The 26,530-nt window shown below is 31.9% G+C and overlaps 1 protein-coding gene across 1 annotated transcript; it reads left to right on the forward strand.

Moving 5' to 3' along the window:
• Positions 1–5,740: 5,740 nt before the first annotated feature.
• On the forward strand, positions 5,741–24,929 carry LOC116141060 (protein NRT1/ PTR FAMILY 5.4-like). Its single transcript, XM_031426610.1, has 7 exons — positions 5,741–6,044; positions 6,124–6,207; positions 22,348–22,488; positions 22,567–22,784; positions 22,882–23,127; positions 23,215–23,486; positions 24,027–24,929. Exons 1-7 carry the CDS (start codon positions 5,741–5,743, stop codon positions 24,913–24,915), a joined length of 2,154 nt encoding a protein of 717 aa, XP_031282470.1. The 3' UTR covers positions 24,916–24,929.
• Positions 24,930–26,530: the final 1,601 nt, after the last annotated feature.

Here is a 26,530-nt window from a genome sequence, read left to right on the forward strand (position 1 = left end):
AAGAGTCTCCACTCGTAAGACATTACAAGAAATTGGGAATTCCCTTGCCTAGGGTTAATTACCAAGTTAGATAAAGACCTATGATAGGGTTATCAGATCCTCCCAGTTTTAGGAAGGTGGCAATACACTTAATTTTTTTTTGGAAATTGTTTGTTTTTAATTTCATTACATGTTGATTATATTTACATAATGGAATTAGTTTTATATTTATTTTTTGATTATTATTAAAATTTAAAATTTTTTATATGAATTTATGTTGAATTACACTTATATAATTTGTCTTAATATAATTTTTGAATTGCAATTAATTATATCTATATAATTGGAAATTGGAATTTTGGATGATGATTGTTGACATGGTTAACTTTTGATTCCAAATCTAATATATAATTATTATTGATATAATTAATTAAATATATATTATGTTCTGAGCATTGAATAACTTGCATTATCCATGTGTAATTTTTAGAAATGCATCTGCATCTAAGAACATTGTCGCCGAACTTAATAAAGGCTAAAAATTTAACGGCGACAATATGAGATATGGAGCATGAAAATCCAATATGTTTTGAAAGAACAAGAGGTTCTTGAAGCTCTTACTACAACCATGGAAGAGCCTGAAAAGGAGTCACAGCTCAACATAGATAAGACCGTGCAGCTTATGACATATGGAAGAAAAATTCCCTGCTCGCATCCACTTGTTGAGTAGCATGGACAATATCTCATGAAATAGTACCAGGATTACGAATTAGCAAAAACTGTGGTCCGCCCTTGCTACAAGTTGGCGGTACTTCATTACCAAACTCTGGTCACTCACCTATCAAGTTTGACACATATAAAAAGAAGCCTAACCATACTATGAGAACATTTACACATTTGTCAAACGATAATGAGTTGAGAGATGCAGTTCTCCTAACTGATGAACAACAGGTTCAAGCTGTCATAAGATCCATTGCCTCAAAATTGGAACATATGAAAATCACCTTACCCATAATGAGGGCATCAGAAATTTAGAAGATGCCCATACGCCATTTGAACTGGAAGAAGATTGCCTTAATGCAAGTAAGGCAAATACTGATATGTATATGGCTGGTTCCAGTTCACATGGTGGGAGGGATTTAAACCGTAAATTCCAAGGTGGATCCCAAGAAAAAGCAATACTGATAAGGCTCAAGGGAAGAGAAAAAGTTTTTTAAACACGGAAAGGAAAGCATCCTGCCAGGAAGAGAAATATGGCAAAGGTGAAATGCTATAACTATGGTAACAAGGGACATTTTGCTCGCGATGTAGTGAGCCCAAGAAGGTAAATTACTTGCGCAAGTAAGTTATATAAAGGTTTCCAGTTCTGTTTTTCTAACTGAATGTCATCCTTTGTGGACTGTAGATATCAGCACAATAGACCACATAGCGAAAGACAGAGTCTTTCCTGGAATTTCGACGAATACCACGGGAAACAAAATGGATATATGTGGTAACAATTCAAAGTGGAAGTTAAAGGGATCGGCACATGCAAATTGATTCATGCGTGGATGTCGAATCCTATACCTACATGACTTTTATATGCACTCGATATTTGTCAAATTTGATTTCCGTTTAGAACTTATTAAACTTGGTTTTAATTTAAACTTTTCTAGTACTGGTGTCCATTTATTTTTGGACACACATACTAATTGAAGAACCTGTACTGTGCGGTTCCGGTTCCGGTTCCTTTTTTTGGGAACCTGTACTGTGCGGTTCCGGTTCCGGTTCCCCGGAAAAGTGTAGGGTACCCGGAACCGCTCACCCCTACTCCCAACAAACACTTGTGAAAAGCAACCCTTGTACAAAAATATTAAACGCAATACACAAACCTTAGAGCATCTCCAAATAACTCTTTATTATAAAGAGTATATTTATAAAAATAAGAGTTCAACAAACTCTTTATTTTTTAAATATAAATTAAAGAGTGAGTTTCACTCTTCGCATTCAAAGAGTTAAATTTCTCTCTCTATCCTAATTTTAATTAATAAATTATAAGTTTCTATGCATTCTATTTATTAATTTTTTCTTTTACTAAATCTTTTTCTTGAAAATAAAGAGCATCTTTATTAAATTTAAAGAGAGTTTATTAGATTTGAATAAAAATATTGTCTTTTATATTTAAAGATTAATAAAAATATTTTTTATTTGTATGAAATATATTCTTTAAAACAAAAAAAATCATTGGTGATATGCTCTGAAATTACATTTTTGACCCTCTATGACCTTTTGACCTGTGTTCGGAGGAGAAGGTTTGACCCATTACGTTGGCAGGAAGGCTCCTAAGACTGGAGTGCCAAGCGTGAAAGGACTTACGAGTTTTCAGCGTCGACATCAATCCCAAACTGGTTATTAATGTTTTTACAATATGTAATTTGTTAATTAAAATAATCACTGATTTGGCTTACTAAGCTTAAGCCAGTTTCTTACAATATGTAATTTGTTAATTAAAATAATCACTGATTTGGCTTACTAAGCTTAAGCCATTTTTAAGAAACTCAAGTATTTTATTAAGATTGGTCCTAAGAAAGGTAAGTACACAAAACGAAAACCTCCAAAATATGTTATTCTAATTAGGCCAGAAAAAAACTAATTCTAACAAATATTTGAAATGCACAACCTCAAAATTATACTTTTGTAAAAGAAATTTAAAAAAAAAAAAAAAAAAAAAGGCCATAAATAATGCTATGAGATAAGCGTAAGAATAAGCCAATTTCATTTCGAGTACTGCTATATGTACCCTAGTTATTTAATAAGTAAGCCTATCTTCATTTTAAGTGAGGGTAAAACTGTTTAAAAGTACAGTTATTTTATAAACTTCAGGAGCAATCACTTCCAGTAAACAATACAAGAAATTGTTGATTATCCTTTAAACAGCCAAAGATAAAAGAACATTAACTAAGGGACTGTCTGATAGTCAAGAAGGTTTGTTCCCTTCTTTGAGTTTCTGAGTTCAAACTTTGAGGCCATTTGCTATATTGGATAAGTACACCCATGATGAAGGGGCGTGAGAAGTGGAAACTGTCAAAGGCAGTTTCTCACGAACTGCTCCCATATAAAAAAAAAGTTTTTCCTTTTAGTAAGGTTACTCACCAATACGCAAAGAAAAAACACGCTCTCTCTCTCTCTAAAATTGAAAAGAAAATACTCTATGCAGTTTATTCTTCCAGGTTCAATTTTTGCTTCAGAGATAAGGAGAAGAGGTATTTATGCTGTGTAAATTTATTGTAGTTCGTTTATATGTAAAATGTGATTACAATGGGTGACTATGAACATGATCTTGGGATGAGATTAGAATATATGTTATTCTGTGTTATTTCCAACATTGGTATTAGAGCTTTTGGTTTATATTGTTTTAAAATTCGTACTGTTAAAGCATGTTGCTTGTTGAATAATACAGTTCTAAATTTTGAATTTTTGTGCATAAAAAGTTGTCTTTTTGGTTATAATAATTACACTATTAGATTCCTTATGAAATTATGAAGAAAATGGTTTTTGAATCATAAAAAATGGAGTTAAAATGACTTAGATATGCCCTTTTAAAATTTTGGGTTTCGTATGGGTTGTTTTCCGGGTCGGGTACCCAGTTGCAGACCCGGACAGAGGTTGAAGACGACAAGGATCTACATGTCGTTTTGATTCCAACATTACATATGATAAGTCGTTTTTTTAATTTTAATTCCTTTTAATAAAAAATCATGCAAATAGACATGGTTGGTGAGACTTGAACCCGAGTCTCCAAGGTTAAAGCCCAATTCCCTAACCAGTGGACTATTTTTGTTCTGTGTTAACTATATTGACAAACCCAATATATTCCTTTCCGGCCCAACCCACTAACCAAAATAAATATGGGTCAAGTTGACCCGTGGATCTGACACAGTACATCAAATGGGTTAGTCAAACCCGACCCATAAGGTCAAACAGGTCAACCAAACCCAGTCAACGTCTGACCCGTAAGACCAAATGGGTTAGTCAAACCTGGTCAACACCTGACCCATGAAGTCAAACTCGGGTCAAAATTGACCCGGTTAAATGTGAAACAAGTCTACTCGACCCAAATCCGTGTGAGGCGCATGGCAGGCATGTGGAATGCTCCTGTCGGTGCGTGAGGGTGTGTGGCTCCTTTGGGGGGCGTGTGGCTACTTCTGGGCGACGCGTGGAGGAGCGTGAAGTATTCTAAATTTTGTTTCTTTTGCTGTAAAGAATAAAATGCATACTTGGTATGTTGTTATGAGTCTAATTTTTGTTATTAAACCATAAACACGTATATATATTATTTATCAAATATAGTCAACCTTTATTTGATAAATAAAGAGTTTTTTTTTGTATTTGTTATAGAAAAATATTACGTTATAGACGTGCAATGGTTGCTAGAACACCCGCTCAAAAGGAAATGGTTATGAACATGATTAGAACTCTACAAACTCACAAATTGATATTAAGAGACACAGAGAATGAGTTGGTGCAACTCGTAAATCATTTCATTCATGTGAATGAAAAGATTCAGGAAATTGTCTGGATAGGGGGGTTAAAGGAAGATGAGTCGAAATACAAAGTCTCTAAGAGGAGACTCTTGGTTACCCTAATTTCGTTGGTCTCCTTGATATGGTTTGGAACAAGCTGAAAGTTCAAAACTTTAAAGATGACAATAAAAATTAATACGTTTAGTAACAAACTACATCAAGAAATACATAGATTGGGGTACCAAAAAGACAGTTGGTGCATCATAAGAGTCTCCACTGTAGGGACATTACAAGAAATTGGGAATTCCCTTGCCTAGGGTTAATACAAGTAGATAAAGACCTTAGATAAGGGTTATCAGATCCTTCCAGTTTTAGGAATGTGGCAATACACTTAATTTTTTTTTGGAAATGTTTGTTTTAATTTCATTACATGTTGAATTATATTTACATAATGGAATTAGTTTTATTATTTATTTATTTTGATTATTATTAAAATTTAAAATTTTTATATGAATTTAGTTGAATTACACTTATATAATGTGTCTAATATAATTTTTTGAATTGCAATAATTATCTATGATAATTGGAAATTGGAATTGGATGATGATTGTGACATGGTTAACTTTGATTCCAAATCTAATATAATATTATTGATATAAAATTAAAAATATATGTATGTTCTGAGCATTGATAACTTGCATTATCCAATGTGTAATTTTTTAGAAATGGCATCTGCATCTAAGAACATTGTCGCCGAACTTAATAAAGGCTAAAAATTTAACGGCGACAATTATGAGATATGGAGCATGAAAATCCATATGTTTTGAAAGAAAAAGAGGTTCTTGAAGCTCTTACTACAACCATGGAAGAGCCTGAAGAAGGAGTCACAGCTCAACATAGATAAGACGTGCAGCTTATGACATATGGAAGAAGAAGAATTCCACTGCTCGCATCACTTTGGAGTAGCATGGCAATGATCTCATGAAATAGTACCAGGATTACGAATTAGCAAAAGACATGTGGTCCGCCCTTGCTACAAAGTTTGGCGGTACGTCCCATTACCAAACTCTGGTCACTCACTATCAAGTTTGACACATATAAAAAGAAGCCTAAACATACTATGGATACATTTACGACATTGTCAACATGATAAATGAGTTGAGAGATGCAGGTCATGTCCTAACTGATGAACAACAGGTTCAAGCTGTCAAGATCATTGCCTCAAAATTGGGAACATATGAAAATACACCTTACCCATAATGAGGGATCAGAAATTTAGAAGATGCCATACGCCATTGGAACTGGAAGAAGATTGCCTTAATGCAAGTAAGGCAAATACTGATATGTATATGGTGGTTCCAGTTCACATGGTGGGAAGGGATTTAAACGTAAATCCAAGGTGGATCCCAAGAAAAAGCATACTGATAAGGCTCAAGAAGAGAAAAAGTTTTTTAAACACGGAAAAGGAAAGCATCCTGCGGAAGAGAAATATGGCAAAGGTGAAATGCTATAACTATGGTAACAAGGGACATTTTGCTCGCGATTGTAGTGGAGCCCAAGAAGGTAATTACTTGCGCAAGTAAGTTATATAAAGTTTCCAGTTCTGTTTTTCTAACTGAATGTATTCCTTTGTGGACTGTAGATTCAGCAGCAATAGACCACATAGCGAAAGACAGGATGCTTTCCTGGAATTCGACGAATACCACGGGAAACAAAATGGATATATGTAGGTAACAATTCAAGGAAGTTAAAGGGATCGGCACATGCAAATGATCATGCGTGGATGTCGAATCCTATACCTACATGACGTGTTATATGCACTCGATATTTGTCAAATTTGGTTTCCGTGTTAGAACTTATTAAACTTGGTTTTAATTTAAACTTTTCTAGTACTGGTGTCCATTTTTTGGACACAACATACTATAGTTGTGGTTATATTTCTGATGGTTTTATAGTACTGATGTTGCTTTAATTATAATAATGTTTGTTTTTCCTTATTACATCTCCAATAATGATGATGTGAATGTATGACATGCAAGGCTTGGCCATATTGGCCAAACGAATAATATACTAGCAAGAGAAGACTTGTTAGGATCCTAACAAAAGTAGATTGATTACTGTGAACATTGCCTAGCTGGAAAAAGGGCAAGAAAACCATTTGGAAAAGCGATAGCTGAAGTTCCATTGCGACTAATTCATTATGAACATATGTGGTCCAATGAATGTGAGGGCTAGACATGGGGTTGTTATTTCATCAACATTTATAGATGATTTCACTCAATATGGTTATGTTTATGATTTCTCAAAATCAGAAGCTTTAGAAATACTTTCAGAAGTTTAAAAACTTAGTTGAGAATCAATTAGATAAAAAGATAAAAGTTCTGCGAACCGATCGAGGGCGTGAATATTTTATTGATCAGTTCAGAAATTTTTGTGATGAAATGGGAATAGAACGTCAATTAACTATTCTAAGAACTCCGCAATAAAATGATGTTGCAGAAAGAAGAAACAGAACCTACTTAAGATGGGGAGGTATATGATGGCACAAGCAAACTTGCCCATCACCTTTTGGGGTGATGCCTTATTGACGCCACATATATCCTCATCGAGTACCATCAAATCTATTCTACTACACCATATAGTTATAGACAAATCAGAACCTGATTTGAGTCTCCTAAAACCATGGGGATGTCTGCCTAGTCTATGATCCCCCCATAATATGGAAAATTAAGTCCAAGGGGGAAGAAAATATTTTCAAAGATACTCAGAATATTCAAAGGGATACATCTTCATAGGAGAATAAGAAAGTGCTAGCATCACTGAGTTTGAATCACGAGTATCACATTCTTAGAAACCGATTTTCTAAGAAGGGCAAGAAGGTAAAGGCTGTTTCTTATGAAACACAAGACCAAGGTAATTCTGTTGCCGACACATCAGTTGGGTAATTACATCCCAGTGGGAGGATATGGGTGATGAACAGTTTCAGATCTCCATCATTCCCTATTGGCGATCCACTATGTAGTTGGTCCAAGTGGGATTAACACTATCAATCTCCAATAAGTCGATCAAACAGGAAACAAGTTCCACGGCGACGATTTGGAATGAGGGGGAATTTTTCGTTACTCCACAAGATGAAGAAGAGCAAGGAATGTAATAAGGCTCTCAATGCCTTCTAAGGAAAAATGGGAAGCCATGGAAGAAGAATGGCATCATGAAATCAAACCAAGTATGGAATTGGTTGATTTACCAAAAGGATGCAAAGCCATTGGGAACAAGTGGGTTCTCAAAATCAAGCGTAAAGTGATGGCAGTATTGAAAGTACAAAGCTCGCTTAGTCGCGAAAGGGTATACACAACAAGAAGGAATAGATTATGAAGAAACTTTTTTCCTATTGTGTGGTTTACCTCAATCCGACTTATTCTAGCTATAGTTGCTAGCAGGATCTTGAATTGCATCAAAGGATGTAAAGACATGCTTTTTCAATGGAGAATTACAAGAAGAAATCTATATGGACCAACAAATGGTTTTATTAGAAAAGGTCAAGAACACAAGTGTGTAGACTTTTAAGTCAATTATGGGCTCAAGCCGTCCTCAAGACAATGGTATATCGATTTCATAAGCGATAATGTCGTATGATTTCAAAATGATAGATGAAGATCACGTGATATACAAAGAGATCCAATAAAAATTTATTATATTCATTAATGTTGATGATATACTTATGCTAAATGATAAGGGATTTGTCAATGAAATCAAAGGATGGTTCTATCTCATTTTGAGATGAAGATATGGTGAAGCTGCATATATTCTTGGAGTCAAGATTTCAAGGATCGCTCAAGAAAATTAGTATCTCTCACAAGAACATACATTAAGAAAATTCTGAATAATTTCATATGCAAGATTGTAAACCCATAGACAACCCTATCGCGAAGGGACTTTGAGTCATAAAATGTGTCCAAAGACTCCAAAAGAAAAGGAACAAATGAAGAATGTTCCTTATACAAGTGCTGTTAGAAGTCCATGTACGCCATGATGTGCACTAGAGCCGACATCTGTTATGCCATGGGTTGTAAGTAGATACCAGTCCGACCCAGGACAAGGAAATTGGAAAGCAATGAAGAGAATCTTAAGATATCTAAAAGGGACAGCTGATTACTCATTATGTTATAAGTAAATGATTTACACTTGAAGGTTACACCGATGCTGATTGGGGAGGAGATTTAGATGAAAGGAAATCTGCTTCGAATATGTTTTCTTACTAAATGGGGCCCATATCTTCGAGCAGTAAGAAACAATCATGTATAGCCTTATCTAAATGGAGGCTGAGTTTGTAGCCTTTTCGCTATAGTGCAAGAAGCCGTTTGGTTGAGACAGTTCATGAATCATCCGGGAATAATTAATGTGCTATTGAACCAGTAAGAATAAACTGTGTAGTCAAGCAGCAATAGCATACACTAAGGATCCCAATATATGGTAAAACGAAACACATAGATATAAAATAATTTTGAGCGAGACTTGGTGGCATAAAGGAGGTGAACATGAATACAATCTACGCATGACATGGTTGCGGATCCATCACAAAGCCTATACCAAGAGATACTTTCAATAGACATGTTAGTCTCTAGGCTACGTAGGTGTTGAATGTACTCATACTTTGAGATTTTCCAAAATGTTCACGTGTTTTTTATCAATATTAAATAACAATATTGTCAATGCTCAATTTAGATTATTATGGCATACATGAAGAGACTTATATAATATGTAATAATATAGATCGTAATAGTATATTGTTATATGTGTTATTATTTTTGCAAATGAAGAGTGGACAGTTAATAAGATTGACTTTTTCCAACAGGATAAGCTCTATTACTTATAGGAATGAGATAAGACGTTTTAAGGTTATCTAGGTGATAATAGAGAGCCAAGCTTAAAATGTTAACGCTTAGAAAATAGAATTAAAATAATGTCATTATGAAATGTGACCATAAGTGATAAATGATATTTATCTACTAATTGCCAGATTAGAGTTCTGATGAATTAAAAGTATGTAAAGTGAACTCAAGTTAGATATTAGGTATGTCTGAACTAAAACTACAGCATTTACAAGAAAAGAGACATGCACCCCATGGGAAGGAGGAAATGCTATAGCCTGTGATTCATACCACATGTGCAAAACATTGACCAAAGGAGTAATGAAAGTCAAATCTCAACTTAACATTGTGTGAGACCTTGAGTTTTTTAAGAATAAAATCTCATAGAATACCCTTATTCTTATTCTGTTTCTTGAAAACCTCATTTAATGATTGCTACTTAGAGTGTTACCAAAGGATTAAGATAAATTCAATCAGCGAGACATTTCTAGAAAAGCAAGTTAAATGGAAGTTGTAAGAATCGAGAAAAAAGGAAGATTACCATTTTGAATTATCACTATAATCACGTGTATTCATTGGTCGACCAATTATGTTACTTTTATGTAGACAAAACATAATTATGAAACAACGGATATATTATAAATGAGATTATTAGAAAAATGTGAAAGTAATCTAGTACAATATAAAACTGAGTTCACAATTCAGAGAAGTTATATATTCATAACAGATATATGACTAACGTGCTCTCGAAGTATGCAGGTCACATGACATATTTACTAAAGTATGAACCTTAAAGAAGCACAGAGAGAGATAGTCCCATCAGGTGTGAGTGGGAGATATTGGATAGTACACCCATGATGAAGGGCGTGAGAAGTGGAAACTACCAAAGACATTCTCACGAACCGTCCCATATAAAAAGAAAGTTTTTCCTTTTAGAGGTTACTCACCCTACGCAAAGAAAAAACACGCTCTCTCTCTCTAAAATTGAAAAGAAAATATACGCAGTTTATTCTTTCGGGTTAATTTGCTTCAGAGATAGGAGAAGAGGTATTTATACTGTGTAAATTCATTGTAGTTCGTTATATGTTAAATGTGATTACAATGGGTGACTATGAACATAATCTTGGGATGAGATTAGAATATATGTTATTCTGTGTTATTTCCAACATCTACAATAATTTATGGCTCACCTAACTTTTGAGCTTGTAGGATATTCAATAGAACATAGGGATTAGTTGAGGTACGCGCAAACTGGCCGAACACTTCAGTTGCAAAAAATAAAAAATAAAAATAAATAAAGATAAAGAACATTTAAAAACTGAATAGTGCATAATTATTAATTTTCTTGTATCTTCTTGTCATGTTTAGTATTCTTTTAATGTCCCAAATATTAGTTGGGCACTCTAATTAAATTATCCGTCAAATTATCAAATTCAATAAATAAACTCAATAACAAAAAAAAATGAGACATTATATTTATATTTAAAATAGGCATATATACACAAATTCAACTAAACTTATTGCAATTATAAGAAGTATAAAGCCTATGATTTTTCCCGACCTTAACAAAGAGTAATGTTACTTGAACTCTATTAAATCACTCTCTAAACCCTTCTTAAATAAAAATTAACTTCTATATATTTCTTTCTCATTCCAAAATACCTTAACCGCCCTTTTCTATTCTTCTATGTTTTAAACTATATAATCTTAGAGTATCAGAAAATCTTTTATAGTAATTTTTTTTTTTTTTTACTATAAATGACTATCACCATAACTGATTTGATATTACTATTTGAATAATATGGGCGGATCTCAAAAACTTAGTGGGACATAATACAAATTACAAATTGTAAAACTTTGCCTTTTGATGAAAAATAGGTAATGAATTTCATAAACTTTGTGAGAGAATAGTTAATTATCATAATAGAGAGATCAGAATCAAGTTTGGGAAGAATCATCCATCTTGCATAAAGTTGAATTTCAGAAGAACAACAATACAATATTCGTATGAATTCAAACTTTCTTTTTCCTTTTTGTTTAATAATATTCCATTTATTAGCCATCACTTAATTTTTATATTTAAGGTAAAGTCACAATTATATTTTCATCAGGTAAAGCAAAAGATATAGAATTCTATATTTCCTCATGTGTTATATTTTTAGGTAAAAACGTAGATTAGAAGGAATCTGGTTGAGCAAAATGTACCAAATGTTTTCTTTTTTTCATATTGTTATAGTTCAACATTTGCTGTTCATAAGAAGAAAAAACACAATAAAAGTTGAGAAAAATTACACAACTCTATAGCCTTTTCCTTGATAATTGATCATAATTATGATAGTAGATAGTAACCAGTACTATTCACATTGATTGGTCTCATTTTAGGTTTTAATTGGATTGAAAATGTGTTTGGAACTGCAGAAATAGAACGAGGAGTGTCTGGAAAAAGGTAAGAACATAAGACTACAAGTACACTAATTAAGAGATAAAAAAAGAAAAAAATCTGATAGCATAATCTTTTAGCAATGGGGTTGGTTAGCTTTCTTGTTTTGGTGGGCACTAAAATTCTGCAAAAAACATTGAAGCAACTAAAAGAATTAAGCTCTGAAATAATGGGGGCAAATTGGCAATTGTGAGGTTGGCCATCTCAGTAAAGGAGAAATAGCGTACTAGAATTTAATATTTTAATAATGTGGTTCTGCAGAGTTCCAATTGAGAATCTACTTAGATTATAGACATTATATTTTTTTCCGGGAGAAGGAGCATGAAGAATGCTTCTGCAATGGGGCACATCAGATGCGAATCTTTTATCTTTGTTGGCTTTGTCTGGCAATTGCTTTAGCTTTGTTCAAGAGAAAACCCTAGATATAATTTATAAGACTTGAACTACTTTCATTGATAGTTGTAGTTTTGATTTGGTTTGGTTGTTTCATAAGTAAAAAAGTGAGAAAATTAGCCAACATAGAGTTTAGAGAATTTAGAGAATGGGGGGAAAATTCCTTTAAAGAATAATTGTAATTTTTATTTTTCTCAAAGGGTATAACTTATGAGGAAAGAATACTAGCAAGTTTGACTTTTTACAAAATATTTTCAACATTGAGATTTGATTCTATCTCTGTTCATTCTATTTAAAGTAAGAATCCATCTTTCTTTTAGTTGTTAAATCTCTTATTGATTGATCAATGTATGATATTTCAAATTCTCAATACTAGTGAAATCAAAATGATCTCTAAATTAGTTTATTCGATAACAAGAATGTTAGTCACAATATGTGTTTCCACAAGCAAATTTAGAGTAACTAGAATTATGTGATTGCTAATTAAAGAAGAGAGAATAATAAATGAATATATCTTAAACGCCTTAGATAAATAATAATGAATTTATGTTGTAAGATCTTTTAAAGCTTATAAGAATACAAATCAGAATAGATTTGAATTCAATTTTACCGTGATATTTTGTTGACATGGTACAGTAAAACCTCTCTAAAGTCATAATTGTGAAATTAATTAATTTTATTACTATGAGCAGGTTATAACTTAATAGAGATGTAGTAACAAAAATTTCTTTATAATTCATGTTTTAGTAGTACAGTATTATGATTTCAATTGATGTTTTAATACTATTAAGATTTCAATTCAGCGCTTCAATTGCCTACTTTTGAAACAGATAGAAGACCGTGTCTTGAAACTAGCAAAGATAAGTGTCTTTGATGGAATTGTAAGTGCAGTTGCTGCATGGTCAAATTGACGTGAAACCACAAACTATTGTCAATTGTTTACAAAATTATGCAAGTGAAGCCACATACTATTGTCAATTGTTTTAATCATTACCAAATTAGGATCCCCAATATCGATGAATTGTAAGTTACAAATGAAGTGAATGAGGAGAATCAAAGAGTCATTGTAGAATTTAATGATCAGATTCGACAACTTCATTACACTAATCCAATAGATATTAATGCATTTCTCAATCATCTAAATGAGCAATAAGTCATGTATGCTTTAACTAAAGAAGAAATCATTACTACAATTAGACAAGAAGATAAAGAAAATAATCATGAGGATGACAGTACGAAAATACAAAAAGTTTTGTGCCAAGAAGCTCTAAACATACTTGAGAAACTAGAAATATTTGGCTTGAATAAGAAGATATTCATCCTAGCGAGTAATCTACCCGCAAGTCAAAAGATGTAGTAACAACTCTAAAGCATAAATCATTATCTCAAACAACTTTAGATAAATATTTTATTTCATCTTAAACCTTTAATGTAACATAACATATTTTTTTTTTTGCAATATACAGATAATTATTACTATGTGGAGATAACTTTTTTTAAGACGAGAATTAGAAAAATTATAACTTATTACAATGTAGAGTTTATTCTTATTTATAACTATCCCAAATTAAGAATTGAATTTTTTATGACTATATATAGTTTATTTTTTGATAGCGTATCATTATAGATATATTTTAGTGTATACCATAAACCGAATAAGAATTTGCAAAACTGACGTGACATGAAGACATAATTCACCAGTACAAAAATTTGAATACAAAGCATCTGCGTCGAATGTTGCACATAAATGTCATGATACAGGGAGAGAAATTAATGTTAGGGTTATAATGCAGTCAATTCAAAAGACACTATGGCAATTGCCAAAAAGTAGGTGAGCTACAGTTTTCTAAAGATTCTGCAGGTGGCCCTTCCAATCCAATTATTCCTCTAGCTAGTGACATTTGAATACATTATATATAAAATCAATTCAATCTATTTCAACTTTTCTAAATACAATTGCAGAAACCCTTGTCGATAATCATGTATTTTCAAATTACTTTTAAAATATTCTCAGATATGCCGACGCTTTCACTAGGATTTTGAATTCATCTTAATTAGTGAGTTAGATGTTAATTTAATCTGCTCGTAGTGATGATTGAACATTAATATCTTTTCCCTGCAAATCAATTACATTTATCATAAAAATAATGATGATGATGTTATAATAATTTCTCATCAATATACTACTATGTAATTTACATAATGGAATGTAATTTATATTCATAAATGAGTCTTGGGGAAATCTTAATTTCTCTCCAAATTAACATGAAAAATAATCTTATACTACAAGACAAAATTTATTAACTTCAATTTAACTACACACAACTCTAAAAAAATTAATATACAAAATATGATAATGACTTTTAATACAAGGATTATTAATGCAATAAATAACTTGTTCGTACAACTGATTGTTGCCATTTCTGCAAGTTTACTCTTCTTGATATATCTATATTGACAGAACAATAATAGTATATAAAGATACCCAAATCAAACCTATTAATATTTCTGCAGGTTCATTTCCATATATAAATAACCTATAGAGCAGGGAAAAAAAAAATTAATATTGTTACGTCACAAAGTGGTATAGTCGTAATGCAGTCAATTCAAAGCCAACTTTTTTTTTTTTTCTGAATGTGGGCATGTCCTTTCACAAAAATTGCACAGATTCATGAAACAATTTGTGCGGTGTAAGGACTTGCTTTTATTTTCAAGCCAATAAATAATGAGAAAAGTGGTGTGAATTTATAATGTTGATTAACTGAAAGAAAAAAGCCCTCTTTTAGGGATTTGATGCCATTCATGTCAAGCAGCAGCCTTTGTTTGTTTTAGGAGACAATGAGGGAATTTAGTAATGATAATGAGTTAAAATAACAGTGTTTTTGTACTTGTTAATGTTTCTTTGTATGCAAGTGGATTCACTTATAACTTGGGTGAAAATTAGGGAAAAATTTGTCACAAACTTATGGTATATAAAATTCTTTATGGGGCACTGAGACTTCCTTTTATATGTTGCTGCAAATAGTTGTCGGCAAATAGTTTACTTGTCGGCAAGTAGTTTTCTAGTCGGTAAATATTTCTTTTAGTCTTAATTTTGATAAACACAAAACAGTCAACTCTGGCTTTTCTTTAAAGTTTCTTGAATTTATGGTCTAAAATTTGTGTTACAGCCTTAAAGGTGTATGGATTCTTATGCGTGTTTTTGGTTCATGAAATATTGTATTATTAGAAATATTGTATTATTAGAAATATTGTATTAATAGAAAGATAGATTACCTTGAAGATTATTGAGAATATTTAGAAAAATATTTTTGATTGGTTAGAATAAATTGATAAGTATATTATATTAATATGTTTGATTGAAAGGAATAAATTGGTGGGTATGTTATATAAATTACTAAATTACCCTATTTTTTAAATATTAATATAATATTATTTTTATTTTTATTTTTGAATAATTCTTTTAACCCCTTACATTTCAGATTTAGCTAAAACACCTCAGCAACTAGAAAAGTTTAAAACTTAACAAAAACACCCCCCACCTATCCCAAGCCACTGCCAGCAGTCTGCCACCATTGCCGATGGCAACGATAGTGGAGATCTAGCTATTTCCGGCCATGGATTTGTAAACAGCCTTAGCGGCACATGGCCGGCTAAATTCGGCCGATTGTGTGCCATTGCTTCGCCGCTGATGGTTGGCGGTGGTAACCAGATCTGGTCACCACCCTTGGGTAATTTTTTTAAATTCCAAGGGTATTTGTGTCCTAAAAACTGTGTATATAAGGATAAAATAGTCCATTAGTATTTTTGTAATTTTTTTTTTAAAAAGGGGCATTATTGTCCTAAAATTTTATTAATAAGGGGGCGTTTGGATCATATAATGTTTTATTATAGGGGAATATTATATTAACGGAATAAAAAATCATCTTGAAGATTACTGGGAATGTTTAGAAAATGTGTTTGGTTGGTTCGAATAAATTAGTGAATAATACGTTTGGTTGGGAGGATAAATGAGTAGATATGTTATATAGATTACTAAATTGCCCTCCTTTTTAAATATTAATATAATAGTATTTTTTATTATTATTTTTTGAATAATTTCTTTTAATCCCCTACTTTTTAGATTTTGCAAAAACACCATAGCAACCAAAAACGTTTTAAACTTAACAAAAATACCCCTACCCACCGCAAGCCATCACTGACAGCTAGCCACCATTGTCGGTAGCTGCCAGCAGTGCCACAGATCTGGCCTTAACGCCAGCAGTGCTATAGATTTGGCCATTGCCGTTTTACGGCCAAAATTGTAGCTGTGAAATGGCCACGGATTTGGTCGTGAAATGGCCAGGTCTTTGGCCGTGAAATTCCGACTGTTTCATGGCTAAAGACTTGCCGTTTCCAATATGGATCTGTGATCCATGGTCATAAAGGCCTCATCGGCACACAACCGGCCATATACGGCTGGTTGTATGCCATTATGGCGACTTTTGGCAGCCTTTGACGACGATCCATGGTGGTTGGTGGTGGTGGTGGTGGCTAGTTCTAGGTACAATGACATTTCTATAAATAATGAAAATAATAAGGGCAATGTCATATGGAAAATTTAAAAAATGAAGACAAAAGAGTCTGCATGAGTAAATTGAGTGTTTTGTAAATCTTAACAAATATAAGGCTAATTTGGACCAAATGCTCATCTGTTTAGGGGCAATATAGGAAACAAAATTAGATTACTTTGGGTAAGTTTTAATAACAGTAACCCCCATCCCCCCGCCCCCCCCAAAATGCCACTGTTTGTCATAACAGATTTTAGGAATAATTACCTCAGTTATGTAATATTAACCCCATCCAAACGGGCCATAATGCGTAAAATTATAACAAAAATAAGATTACTAAGTAATCTTAAAATACCTAAAAAAATGAAGATAATCAGATTATCTCCTATATAACCAACAGTAACTACTATTAGTTTTAGAAAATTACTGGAATCTTATATTATTTAACAACCAAATACACTAATAAAATAATATAAGATGATATTACCTCAGTAATCTCTTATTACCTCCAACCAAACACACCCATGTGTAAGAGAAGGAACTCCTCATAACTCCAAATTTTTTTATTTTAAATTTATACTCTCTCTCTCTCTCTCTCTCTCTCTCTCTATGATTAAGACCAAGGCTGAGTGCTTTGACAAATAATCCACGATGGTATCATTGTTCATTATAAGATAATTAATTTCAGTTTTGACAAATAATCCACGATGATTATATATATTTATTAATTTTGATGATGACAACTGACTCATAATCATATAAGATAAAGAGGATTCAAATATAAGTTACTAATTAGGCTGGATTGGTATTATAGAAAGTTTAATAAATGTCATATAATTTTTTTTAAGAACTCATAAAATTGCATATTCGTCTAGAGAATATTTAAATATAAAAAATATATCATATAATCTATATGTTTAAATAGATACTAACCCGAACCATGATAATAATCTTCAAGGGTTGTGGAGCTACACAGAGGCATGCACACCCCAGGTGCCACAAATTTTTTTTTTTTTTTTTTTTAAATTTTATATAGAAAATTATCATTTTTGTCCTCCGGTATTAAGTTTCTTTGGTATCCTCAGTTTCTGAACTTCACACTTTGGCCCTCATAACTATAACTTCCTAATTTCTCTCTGTCTCTTTCATTCATTGAGCATTATATGTTGACCCCTCAGAATAAATTTTCTACCCCCTGAATTCATGGTTATCAACAGTTAAGAAAAGAGAATTATCATGTTATCAGGGATGTTATCCTTTTAATCAAACCCATAAGTATTTATCAACCTTAAACCAATAATTAAATCACATAAATTGATGTAGCTACTTTTTCTTTCAATCAAACCTAGCTGTGAAAATTTGTAGTGATTAAAAAGATCACTATTCTTTAATTGAAATTTTTTAAAGGTTTTAAATTTCGGGTGATAGTTATTTTAATCAATTACATTATTAGATACAAACATCCTATCATTTATGCGATTATCTATAGTTTTAACTTTGTAAATGTAATATGATCGATTTTTTAAATATTAATTTATATTATTTTCAAGGTGATAATATAAGTAGGTATAGAAATCTCTCCATCGGGTACTCTTTCTAAAAATAAAACCTCATATATCCACTTTCAACCAGACAAAATCTCCGACTATGTGGTGATTTTAGGCATCCTTGAATTTCTCTTCTTCAACAAAGTTGGAAAAAATTTCAACTCTAATACCACTCTTCTACGACAAGTAAAGGGCTTCTATCATGCTGATATTATGCAATAATCTTCTTCTTATTTTCCTTTTCTTTTCAGTTGTTACAAAATTTTCAAAAGCACTTTTTGACATTGCTAGTACAAATTGTGATGAGAGGGGGAATGTTTGTTGCTAAGCTTTTATGCCACTAACAATATTGATGGATGACCAAAAATATTAGTGGGTTGGATTAGATGGCATAATAAAAAACAACTTTTTGTAGTTGAAATAGTGGAAAGAAGAAGAAGAAGAAAATAAATTAAAAGGGTAAATATAAGTTTCATCCAATGCTACGCTTTTGAGTTGTAAAATTTTCAAGCACTAACTTTACACTAACAAATAGGGAGATTTCGTTTACAGAATGTGATTAAATAATAAATAAATACTGTTTATTTTTTTATTCATTTTTATAAAAGATGAGTAAAGTCTTTAATGGATTGTGACAAGGATATCATTATATTGGAAGAAAATATCCACAGTTCAGGGATTTGCCGCGCTTGGTTGCTGTTTAATAACATTTTTGGTTGAGTTAGATAACAAACTATATTAAGATAGAAAAAGAATTTGTTACTTGATTTTGTATTTCTTTTTATTAAAATTGAGGTTTAGGGTTTAGGGATTGAAGTTAAAAGATATTATTTATTATGGTTAATCAACAATTGTCTAAATATATAATTAATTCATTATAATACTTTTTTAAATAAGGATTTTATTTATAAATAATACTTTATATGAGTAGTATTACTCTTTATATGAGTAGTATTACTCTTTATTTACAGACGTTGTCTTAGCATCATTTTTTATATAAATGAATCCAAACCAACATATTTTTCAGTTTAATTAGTGTGTTAGACAAAGAAAAATAAATGGGTTAAAACAACTGCTATATGGCTATACTGTCAAATTTATTTTTCTGGTTTTAGAAAGAGTTAGACAATCTAATAACAATGCTAACAAAAAGAAATTAAAAAAAAAAAAAAAATTGGTATTGAGTTAAGGCAAACCAATAGACTTAAAGAAGAAGCCAAAATTTTGTATTAAAAATAGCATGACCTAATTTCAAGTATCTTTCAGTATAAAATAACTTTCCCACGTAGTTCCGTGTAAAACTTGTTCATATAAAAAATATACAACAATTATAATATAATATAAGAAGATATATACAAAATATTCTACCATAGATAGGTAGGAAGTGAAAATCTACAAAGAAAGTCAATTATAAAGTGCTTTCATTCTTTGATGTCATATCTTGTAACCCAAATTATGGATTCAGTGGTGCAATAAGAGAGAAGGAATTAAAGATATTGAGTGGGCCGACACTTTGTAATTAGGTAACATGGCATGTCAAATTTTTCATTTTTAATTGAGTGTCAAATAATAAAATTAAATCATTAGATTTTGTCCATCCAACTCTTTAATGCTACATGACATAAAATGCTTAAAATTTAAGAAACAGAAAGTCAAAGGAGAAGATCTTGATCTATATTTATTACTTTATTATTCTAAAAATAATAAGTATGTGGGGCAAAATAAAATACAGTACCATCTGATCAACTGTTGTAAAAATTCTGATAATTAATTATAGCCTCCATTTGATTTCATTTGGATACCGATAATGAATTATTAATGAACCCTAATGAGAAAGTTAAAACGTATGTGAAATCACATAATTAATATTAAACGCCTGAATTTTATTTAGCTAGTAAAAATAATTTAAGATAATTAAAATTTGTTTATCTCATTTTATTGGCTTAATCAGGAAATAATTTTATCAATTTTATGAATGATTACGTAATGCATATTAATATATTCACAAACTTATTGCAAAATAATAATAATAATAAAAAACATTTTCTTTGTCATTTTCTACCAAATGGAGCTTTTGCACACGATCTTCACACAATTTCTTAAACAGCTAAAATTCTTTAGAGAATATGACCCTTCACTTTTCGCCAGCTTTTCAGTTTTCCTCTACATAGTTAACTAATAAATTAAAACTCCTCCAAGTCAAACAAAAAAGATATCTATAAACATACTTTCATTAATGATTAATGTTACAGCACAAGACCTATTTGTCAACCCTAATTATATATGAAATTATTGTTAAAATCCATCTAATTTCATTATGAGAGACTTTCTTCCAATAGCAAGATAAACTATGTGAATATATATATATATATTAATTGTAATAATTGTTAGATGAGTAGTAGATATAAAAAGAAAATAAATACATAAATAGCAAGACTTCNTGACCTAATTTCAAGTATCTTTCAGTATAAAATAACTTTCCCACGTAGTTCCGTGTAAAACTTGTTCATATAAAAATTATACAACAATTATAATATAATATAAGAAGATATATACAAAATATTCTACCATAGATAGGTAGGAAGTGAAAATCTACAAAGAAAGTCAATTAAAAAGTGCTTTCATTCTTTGATGTCATATCTTGTAACCCAAATTATGGATTCAGTGGTGCAATAAGAGAGAAGGAATTAAAGATATTGAGTGGGCCGACACTTTGTAATTAGGTAATATGGCATGTCAAATTTTTCATTTTTAATTGAGTGTCAAATAATAAAATTAAATAATTATATTTTGTCCATCCAACTCTTTAATGCTACATGACATAAAATGCTTAAAATTTAAGAAACAGAAAGTCAAAGGAGAAGATCTTGATCTATATTTATTACTTTATTATTCTAAAAATAATAAGTATGTGGGGCAAAATAAAATACAGTACCATCTGATCAACTGTTGTAAAAATTCTGATAATTAATTATAGCCTCCATTTGATTTCATTTGGATACCGATAATGAATTATTAATGAACCCTAATGAGAAAGTTAAAACGTATGTGAAATCACATAATTAATATTAAACGCCTGAATTTTATTTAGCTAGTAAAAATAATTTAAGATAATTAAAATTTGTTTATCTCATTTTATTGGCTTAATCAGGAAATAATTTTATCAATTTTATGAATGATTACGTAATGCATATTAATATATTCACAAACTTATTGCAAAATAATAATAATAATAAAAAACATTTTCTTTGTCATTTTCTACCAAATGGAGCTTTTGCACACGATCTTCACACAATTTCTTAAACAGCTAAAATTCTTTAGAGAATATGACCCTTCACTTTTCGCCAGCTTTTCAGTTTTCCTCTACATAGTTAACTAATAAATTAAAACTCCTCCAAGTCAAACAAAAAAGATATCTATAAACATACTTTCATTAATGATTAATGTTACAGCACAAGACCTATTTGTCAACCCTAATTATATATGAAATTATTGTTAAAATCCATCTAATTTCATTATGAGAGACTTTCTTCCAATAGCAAGATAAACTATGTGAATATATATATATATATTAATTGTAATAATTGTTAGATGAGTAGTAGATATAAAAAGAAAATAAATACATAAATAGCAAGACTTCATATATATATATAAATTAATTGTAATAATTGTTAGATGAGTAGTAGATATAAAAAGAAAATAAATACATAAATAGCAAGACCTCATTTATTAGATTAGAGTTTCTATATTGGTATATTAACTTTTTTTTTTTTTTAAGTACTGAGAGAGCATTTGATTTTACTAATTAATAAGATTAATAACAATAGTTTCCCTTAAATATATTAAAATAATAAAAATATCTTATAATAAGTTTTTGATGTTAAAATAAACAATAAAAAGATGGTAAATATTTATTAACCCATCATAATATAAATTCTAAAGATACACTAATGGTTAACTAACGGCAGAGGATCTATGTTATTTAATTAAACATTGGGGGATATTCCTCTATAAAAAGGGCTAGACCAAGATGCTGAAATCACTCACTTTCATTTTCTTCAATCAATTTCCTCAAATCTTCAATGGACAGTTCAGTAGCTCCACATATAGTCACTGAAAATGGCCCTGAAAATGGCGATGAAGAACATGCCAAGGTTAAAGAAAAACCCTCCAGGGGTGGCTGGAGTGCCGCCATTTTCATCATCTGTAAGCTAATTAATTCTTCATTCATCATCTTGATCGTATATCTTTCTTTCATATTTTAACGAATATATCTTCTTGCAGTTGTTGAAATGGCGGAGCGGTTTTCCTACTATGGTTTGGCTGGTAATCTCGTCACTTACCTCTCAAACGTTCTTGGTGAATCAACCGTCACCGCGAGCAAGAATGTCAATACTTGGGTTGGTGTCTCCGCGCTCTTCCCTTTGATCGGAGGCTTCCTCGCCGACTCTTACTTCGGTCGCTTCAAGACCGTCATCGCCTCCTCTATGATCTATTTACTGGCGAGTTCCTCGCCATAAAAAAAATCATCTCAATTCTCTGCTTCTCGTTATCATAGCAAATGATAGATAGTGATGTATCTTTTTCTTTTACGTGCAGGGGATGATTTTACTGTCGTTGGCTGTGTCGACAGTAGTTCATTCAAAAATCGTATTTTACATAGCGCTTTATATATTATCAGTTGGTGAAGGCGGGCACAAGCCCTGCGTGCAAACGTTCGCCGCTGATCAGTTTGATGAAAACACCCCTGAGGAGAAGGAGGCCAAAAGCTCATTCTTTAACTGGTGGTACTTGGGGATTGTTTTTGGCGCCACTACTTCAATTTTGGTCATTGTTTACATACAGGTAAACAATGAACGAATATGAGAATATAAAAAGAAAAAAGTCAACTCGATTAATGAGGATAATTAATTATTTGTTTTTGTGATGCAGGAGAATGTGGGGTGGGCAGTAGGATTTGGGATACTGGCGGGGATATTGGCGGCGGCATTGGGGATGTTTTTGGTGGGGATTAAGAGGTACAGGAAGGAGGTTCCAGTGGGGAGCCCGTTTACCAAGGTGGTGCAGGTGTTTATTGCGGCAGTCCGGAAGTGGCGCGTGAGAGAGACGCGCGGTATTTGTAATGAAGATGATGACGGGATGAATGGGAAGAACCAGTTGGGTCAATCTGGGAGAATAACTCTTGCACGAACTAAACAGCTCAGGTATGTTATGCGTCAGTGTCAACTATATTCCAAGGAGTCAAACCCTTTTTCTTTCATTTTTATATATTAATGAGATTCAAAGAATTCTTTTGTTTCCTATTACCTTCCACAGGACTATTGGATCCAAAAATCAAAAACTATTTAAGAGATCCAATAATCTAGTTTAGAGATAACGTTAAACTAGATGTAAAGTACTTATATTATCTTAAATATGTGACTACTAAATTCATTTTGTGAAAGCTAAGGATTTTTGTGCGATTTTGTCCCTATAAGAAAAATCCACAGGAGTATAATGTTAGCTAAGTCAAATGAATCAATTTTTCTACTTTTTCTGGAAAAGCATCAAGGATTTTTTAAACTATTGACAGATTATTTTGTGTGTTCTACTTCTTCCTGACCCCATTTTGGACAATATGAGATAAGAGGGTTAGGCCCACATAAAACAATCTTTATAATAATTTTGAGAAGAGAAAGTTCATTATATATGAAAACTTTCATTGTGAAAATTTCATTGATTCAATTTGATTCCAAAAATTGCAGATTTTTGGACAAGGCGATGATACTAGACGAGATAGATTGCTTGAGCGCGCAAAGGAATCCATGGAGGCTATGCACCCAAAATCAAGTGGAACAAGTAAAATTAGTGATTCGCGTCATCCCGATATGGCTAGCTTGCTTGATGTTCTTCGCTGTACAAGCTCAAAATCGTACTTTTTTCACCAAGCAAGGCAGCACAATGATCAAATCCATCGGACCACACTTTGAACTCCCCCCAGCTGCACTTCAAAGTGTCATAGGCCTAGCCATCCTTATCTTCGTCCCAATTTATGACCAAGTCTTCGTCCGCCTAGCCCGGAAAAAAACCGGACTCCCCTCAGGAATAACCATGCTACAAAGAATTGGCATAGGCTTATTTTTGTCCATAATTTTCATGATTGTAGCGGCTTTAGTAGAGGCCAAAAGGATCAAAACTGCTAGGGAACATGGCCTCATGGACACACTCAATGCAACATTGCCTATAACTATTGCGTGGTTACTTCCACAATACGTGCTCTCTGGACTTTGTGATGTGTTCACAGTGGTGGGGTTACAAGAATTGTTTTATGATCAAATGCCAGAAGAAATGAGAAGCATGGGGGCAGCGGCTTATATTTCTATAATTGGAGTTGGAAGCTTTCTGAATAGTATTATTATATCAATAGTGGAGGTAACTAATAAAAGGGCTGGTGGCACTTGGCTTAGTAACAATATCAATAGGGCACATCTTGATTACTTTTACTGGGTATTGGCAGGATTGAGTGCTTTGAATTTATGCATTTTTATATGGATTGCCAAGAGATTTGTGTACAAAAAAGTTGTGAAGGAAGAATCAAGGGAGGAAGAAGAATCGATGAATGGAGAGAGAAATAATTCGCACGACCATGTTTAGTTTAGGATAATAAATTACAAATCAAAGTGTCGTGTGTGTAGTTTAGGTCCTTCAGGACGATATAAAAAATGTAATTTTGACTTGATAATTAAGGGCTAGCTCAAGCCATAAGCAAACGAGATAATTGCTAAACCCTTGCTAAAATCATTTAGTAAGCATCATGAGCATTGTTGTACTATTTAATAATTTTTCAAAAATCAAAATTTTATTTATTTATAAAACCAGCTTTATCTCACTCCAATCTGCGAGTTTTTGTTACTTTCTCTCTCTGGAACAAGTCCCATTAAGACACGGATGTTTTTCTCTTATTTTCTTTGTTTGAATCATTAATATGTCATATCACATCTGTCCAAGCATAACATTCTGAAGCATTAAGACACATCTTCCATTATCTTTATTTGTTTCATATTTGGTAACTCATTGTAGAGTCGTTGGTGCGACCGTGTGGTGCCTAAAAATTCAAAATACGTTGTGTCATGCTAAACCCTGTAAAAATTTATGCCTTGTCATGTTGGGTCGGCCCGTCAAATCTGGGTCAGCCTACAATTTTTTTAATATTTAATATTTAAAATTATGGTATTTTTAATTTCTTATTAATAATTATTATAAAAATATTTTATATGTTATATTTAGTGGCATTTTGTATTTGTATTAATTAACTAAATATATAATCACTATGAAATATAATAAAATAATGAGACAATGAAATATTAATTGAATTTCAACACTTTTTATTACTTATGAGTTATAATTATAAATTACAAATACAAATTTAGAAATTAGGATTAAGAATTAATATTAACAATTTCAAACTAAATGATTGATCAAAAAAATATCATACATCTTCATTTTCATTTATTTCTTTGAATATTTGTAAACTATAATCAAAGTTGACATAGTTCTTAACATAACCCGTTTCGACCCTCCCTATCCCACGAGCTCCGGGCGCACCCATGAGACTCAGGTGACCGAGACGCGCCATGTTAATATCTGTAAAACTATTAAAAATTTGTTTTCCTGAAGTATTATCACAAAACATTTTCCTCTTTACATCAATATGTACATACATCAATAATTCTTTTGCAAAAATAAGAGGAATATTTGATATCAGGTTTTATATCTTTTTACAAATCCAAAATAAAACATGAAATAGCACATGATGGAGCAAAACATAAGTCTTTGTGATGCAAAAGTAAAATCCATCAATTACACACTTGAAAAAATGGAGTCATGTGGCTCAACCTCGAGCGAATATCACTCTTTTGCACGATGAAGGAACATAAGAAAAAAAAATAGGAAATACTTAGTGAGTGGGGAAAAAGGAGAAAACATTTTAATTTACAACAAAACATTTATATTTATAAATTTCCACTTCCATAAACAATTCATATAAACATAAAACATTTTCCAATTTCATGTGAAATTCCTCACCATAACTAGTATCCAGAAGTAAACCCATCTAACCCGGCAAGGTCTAACATCACGTGGGTTGAATGCTAAATCTATCCCGCTACACGGAATCAATCACCGCTCAAGCCTTCGACCCAACAAGACCATGCATCGCTTGGGTCGGCACAACATATCCTGTCTAACAATATCTGCCTCGCTCAGGCCT

Source organism: Pistacia vera, unplaced genomic scaffold (genome assembly GCF_008641045.1).
Source record: "Pistacia vera cultivar Batoury unplaced genomic scaffold, PisVer_v2 Contig391, whole genome shotgun sequence".
NCBI classification, from domain to species: domain Eukaryota; kingdom Viridiplantae; phylum Streptophyta; class Magnoliopsida; order Sapindales; family Anacardiaceae; genus Pistacia; species Pistacia vera.

Excerpts from the sequence above, each read along its gene's own strand:
- LOC116141060 (XM_031426610.1), top strand. The coding sequence starts at position 5,741 with ATGAGGGATCAGAAATTTAGAAGATGCCATACGCCATTGGAACTGGAA. Across the intron at positions 22,785-22,881 it reads CCTCTATGATCTATTTACTG|GGGATGATTTTACTGTCGTT; the intron begins GCGAGTTCCTCG and ends TTTTACGTGCAG. Across the intron at positions 23,128-23,214 it reads TGGTCATTGTTTACATACAG|GAGAATGTGGGGTGGGCAGT; the intron begins GTAAACAATGAA and ends TTTGTGATGCAG.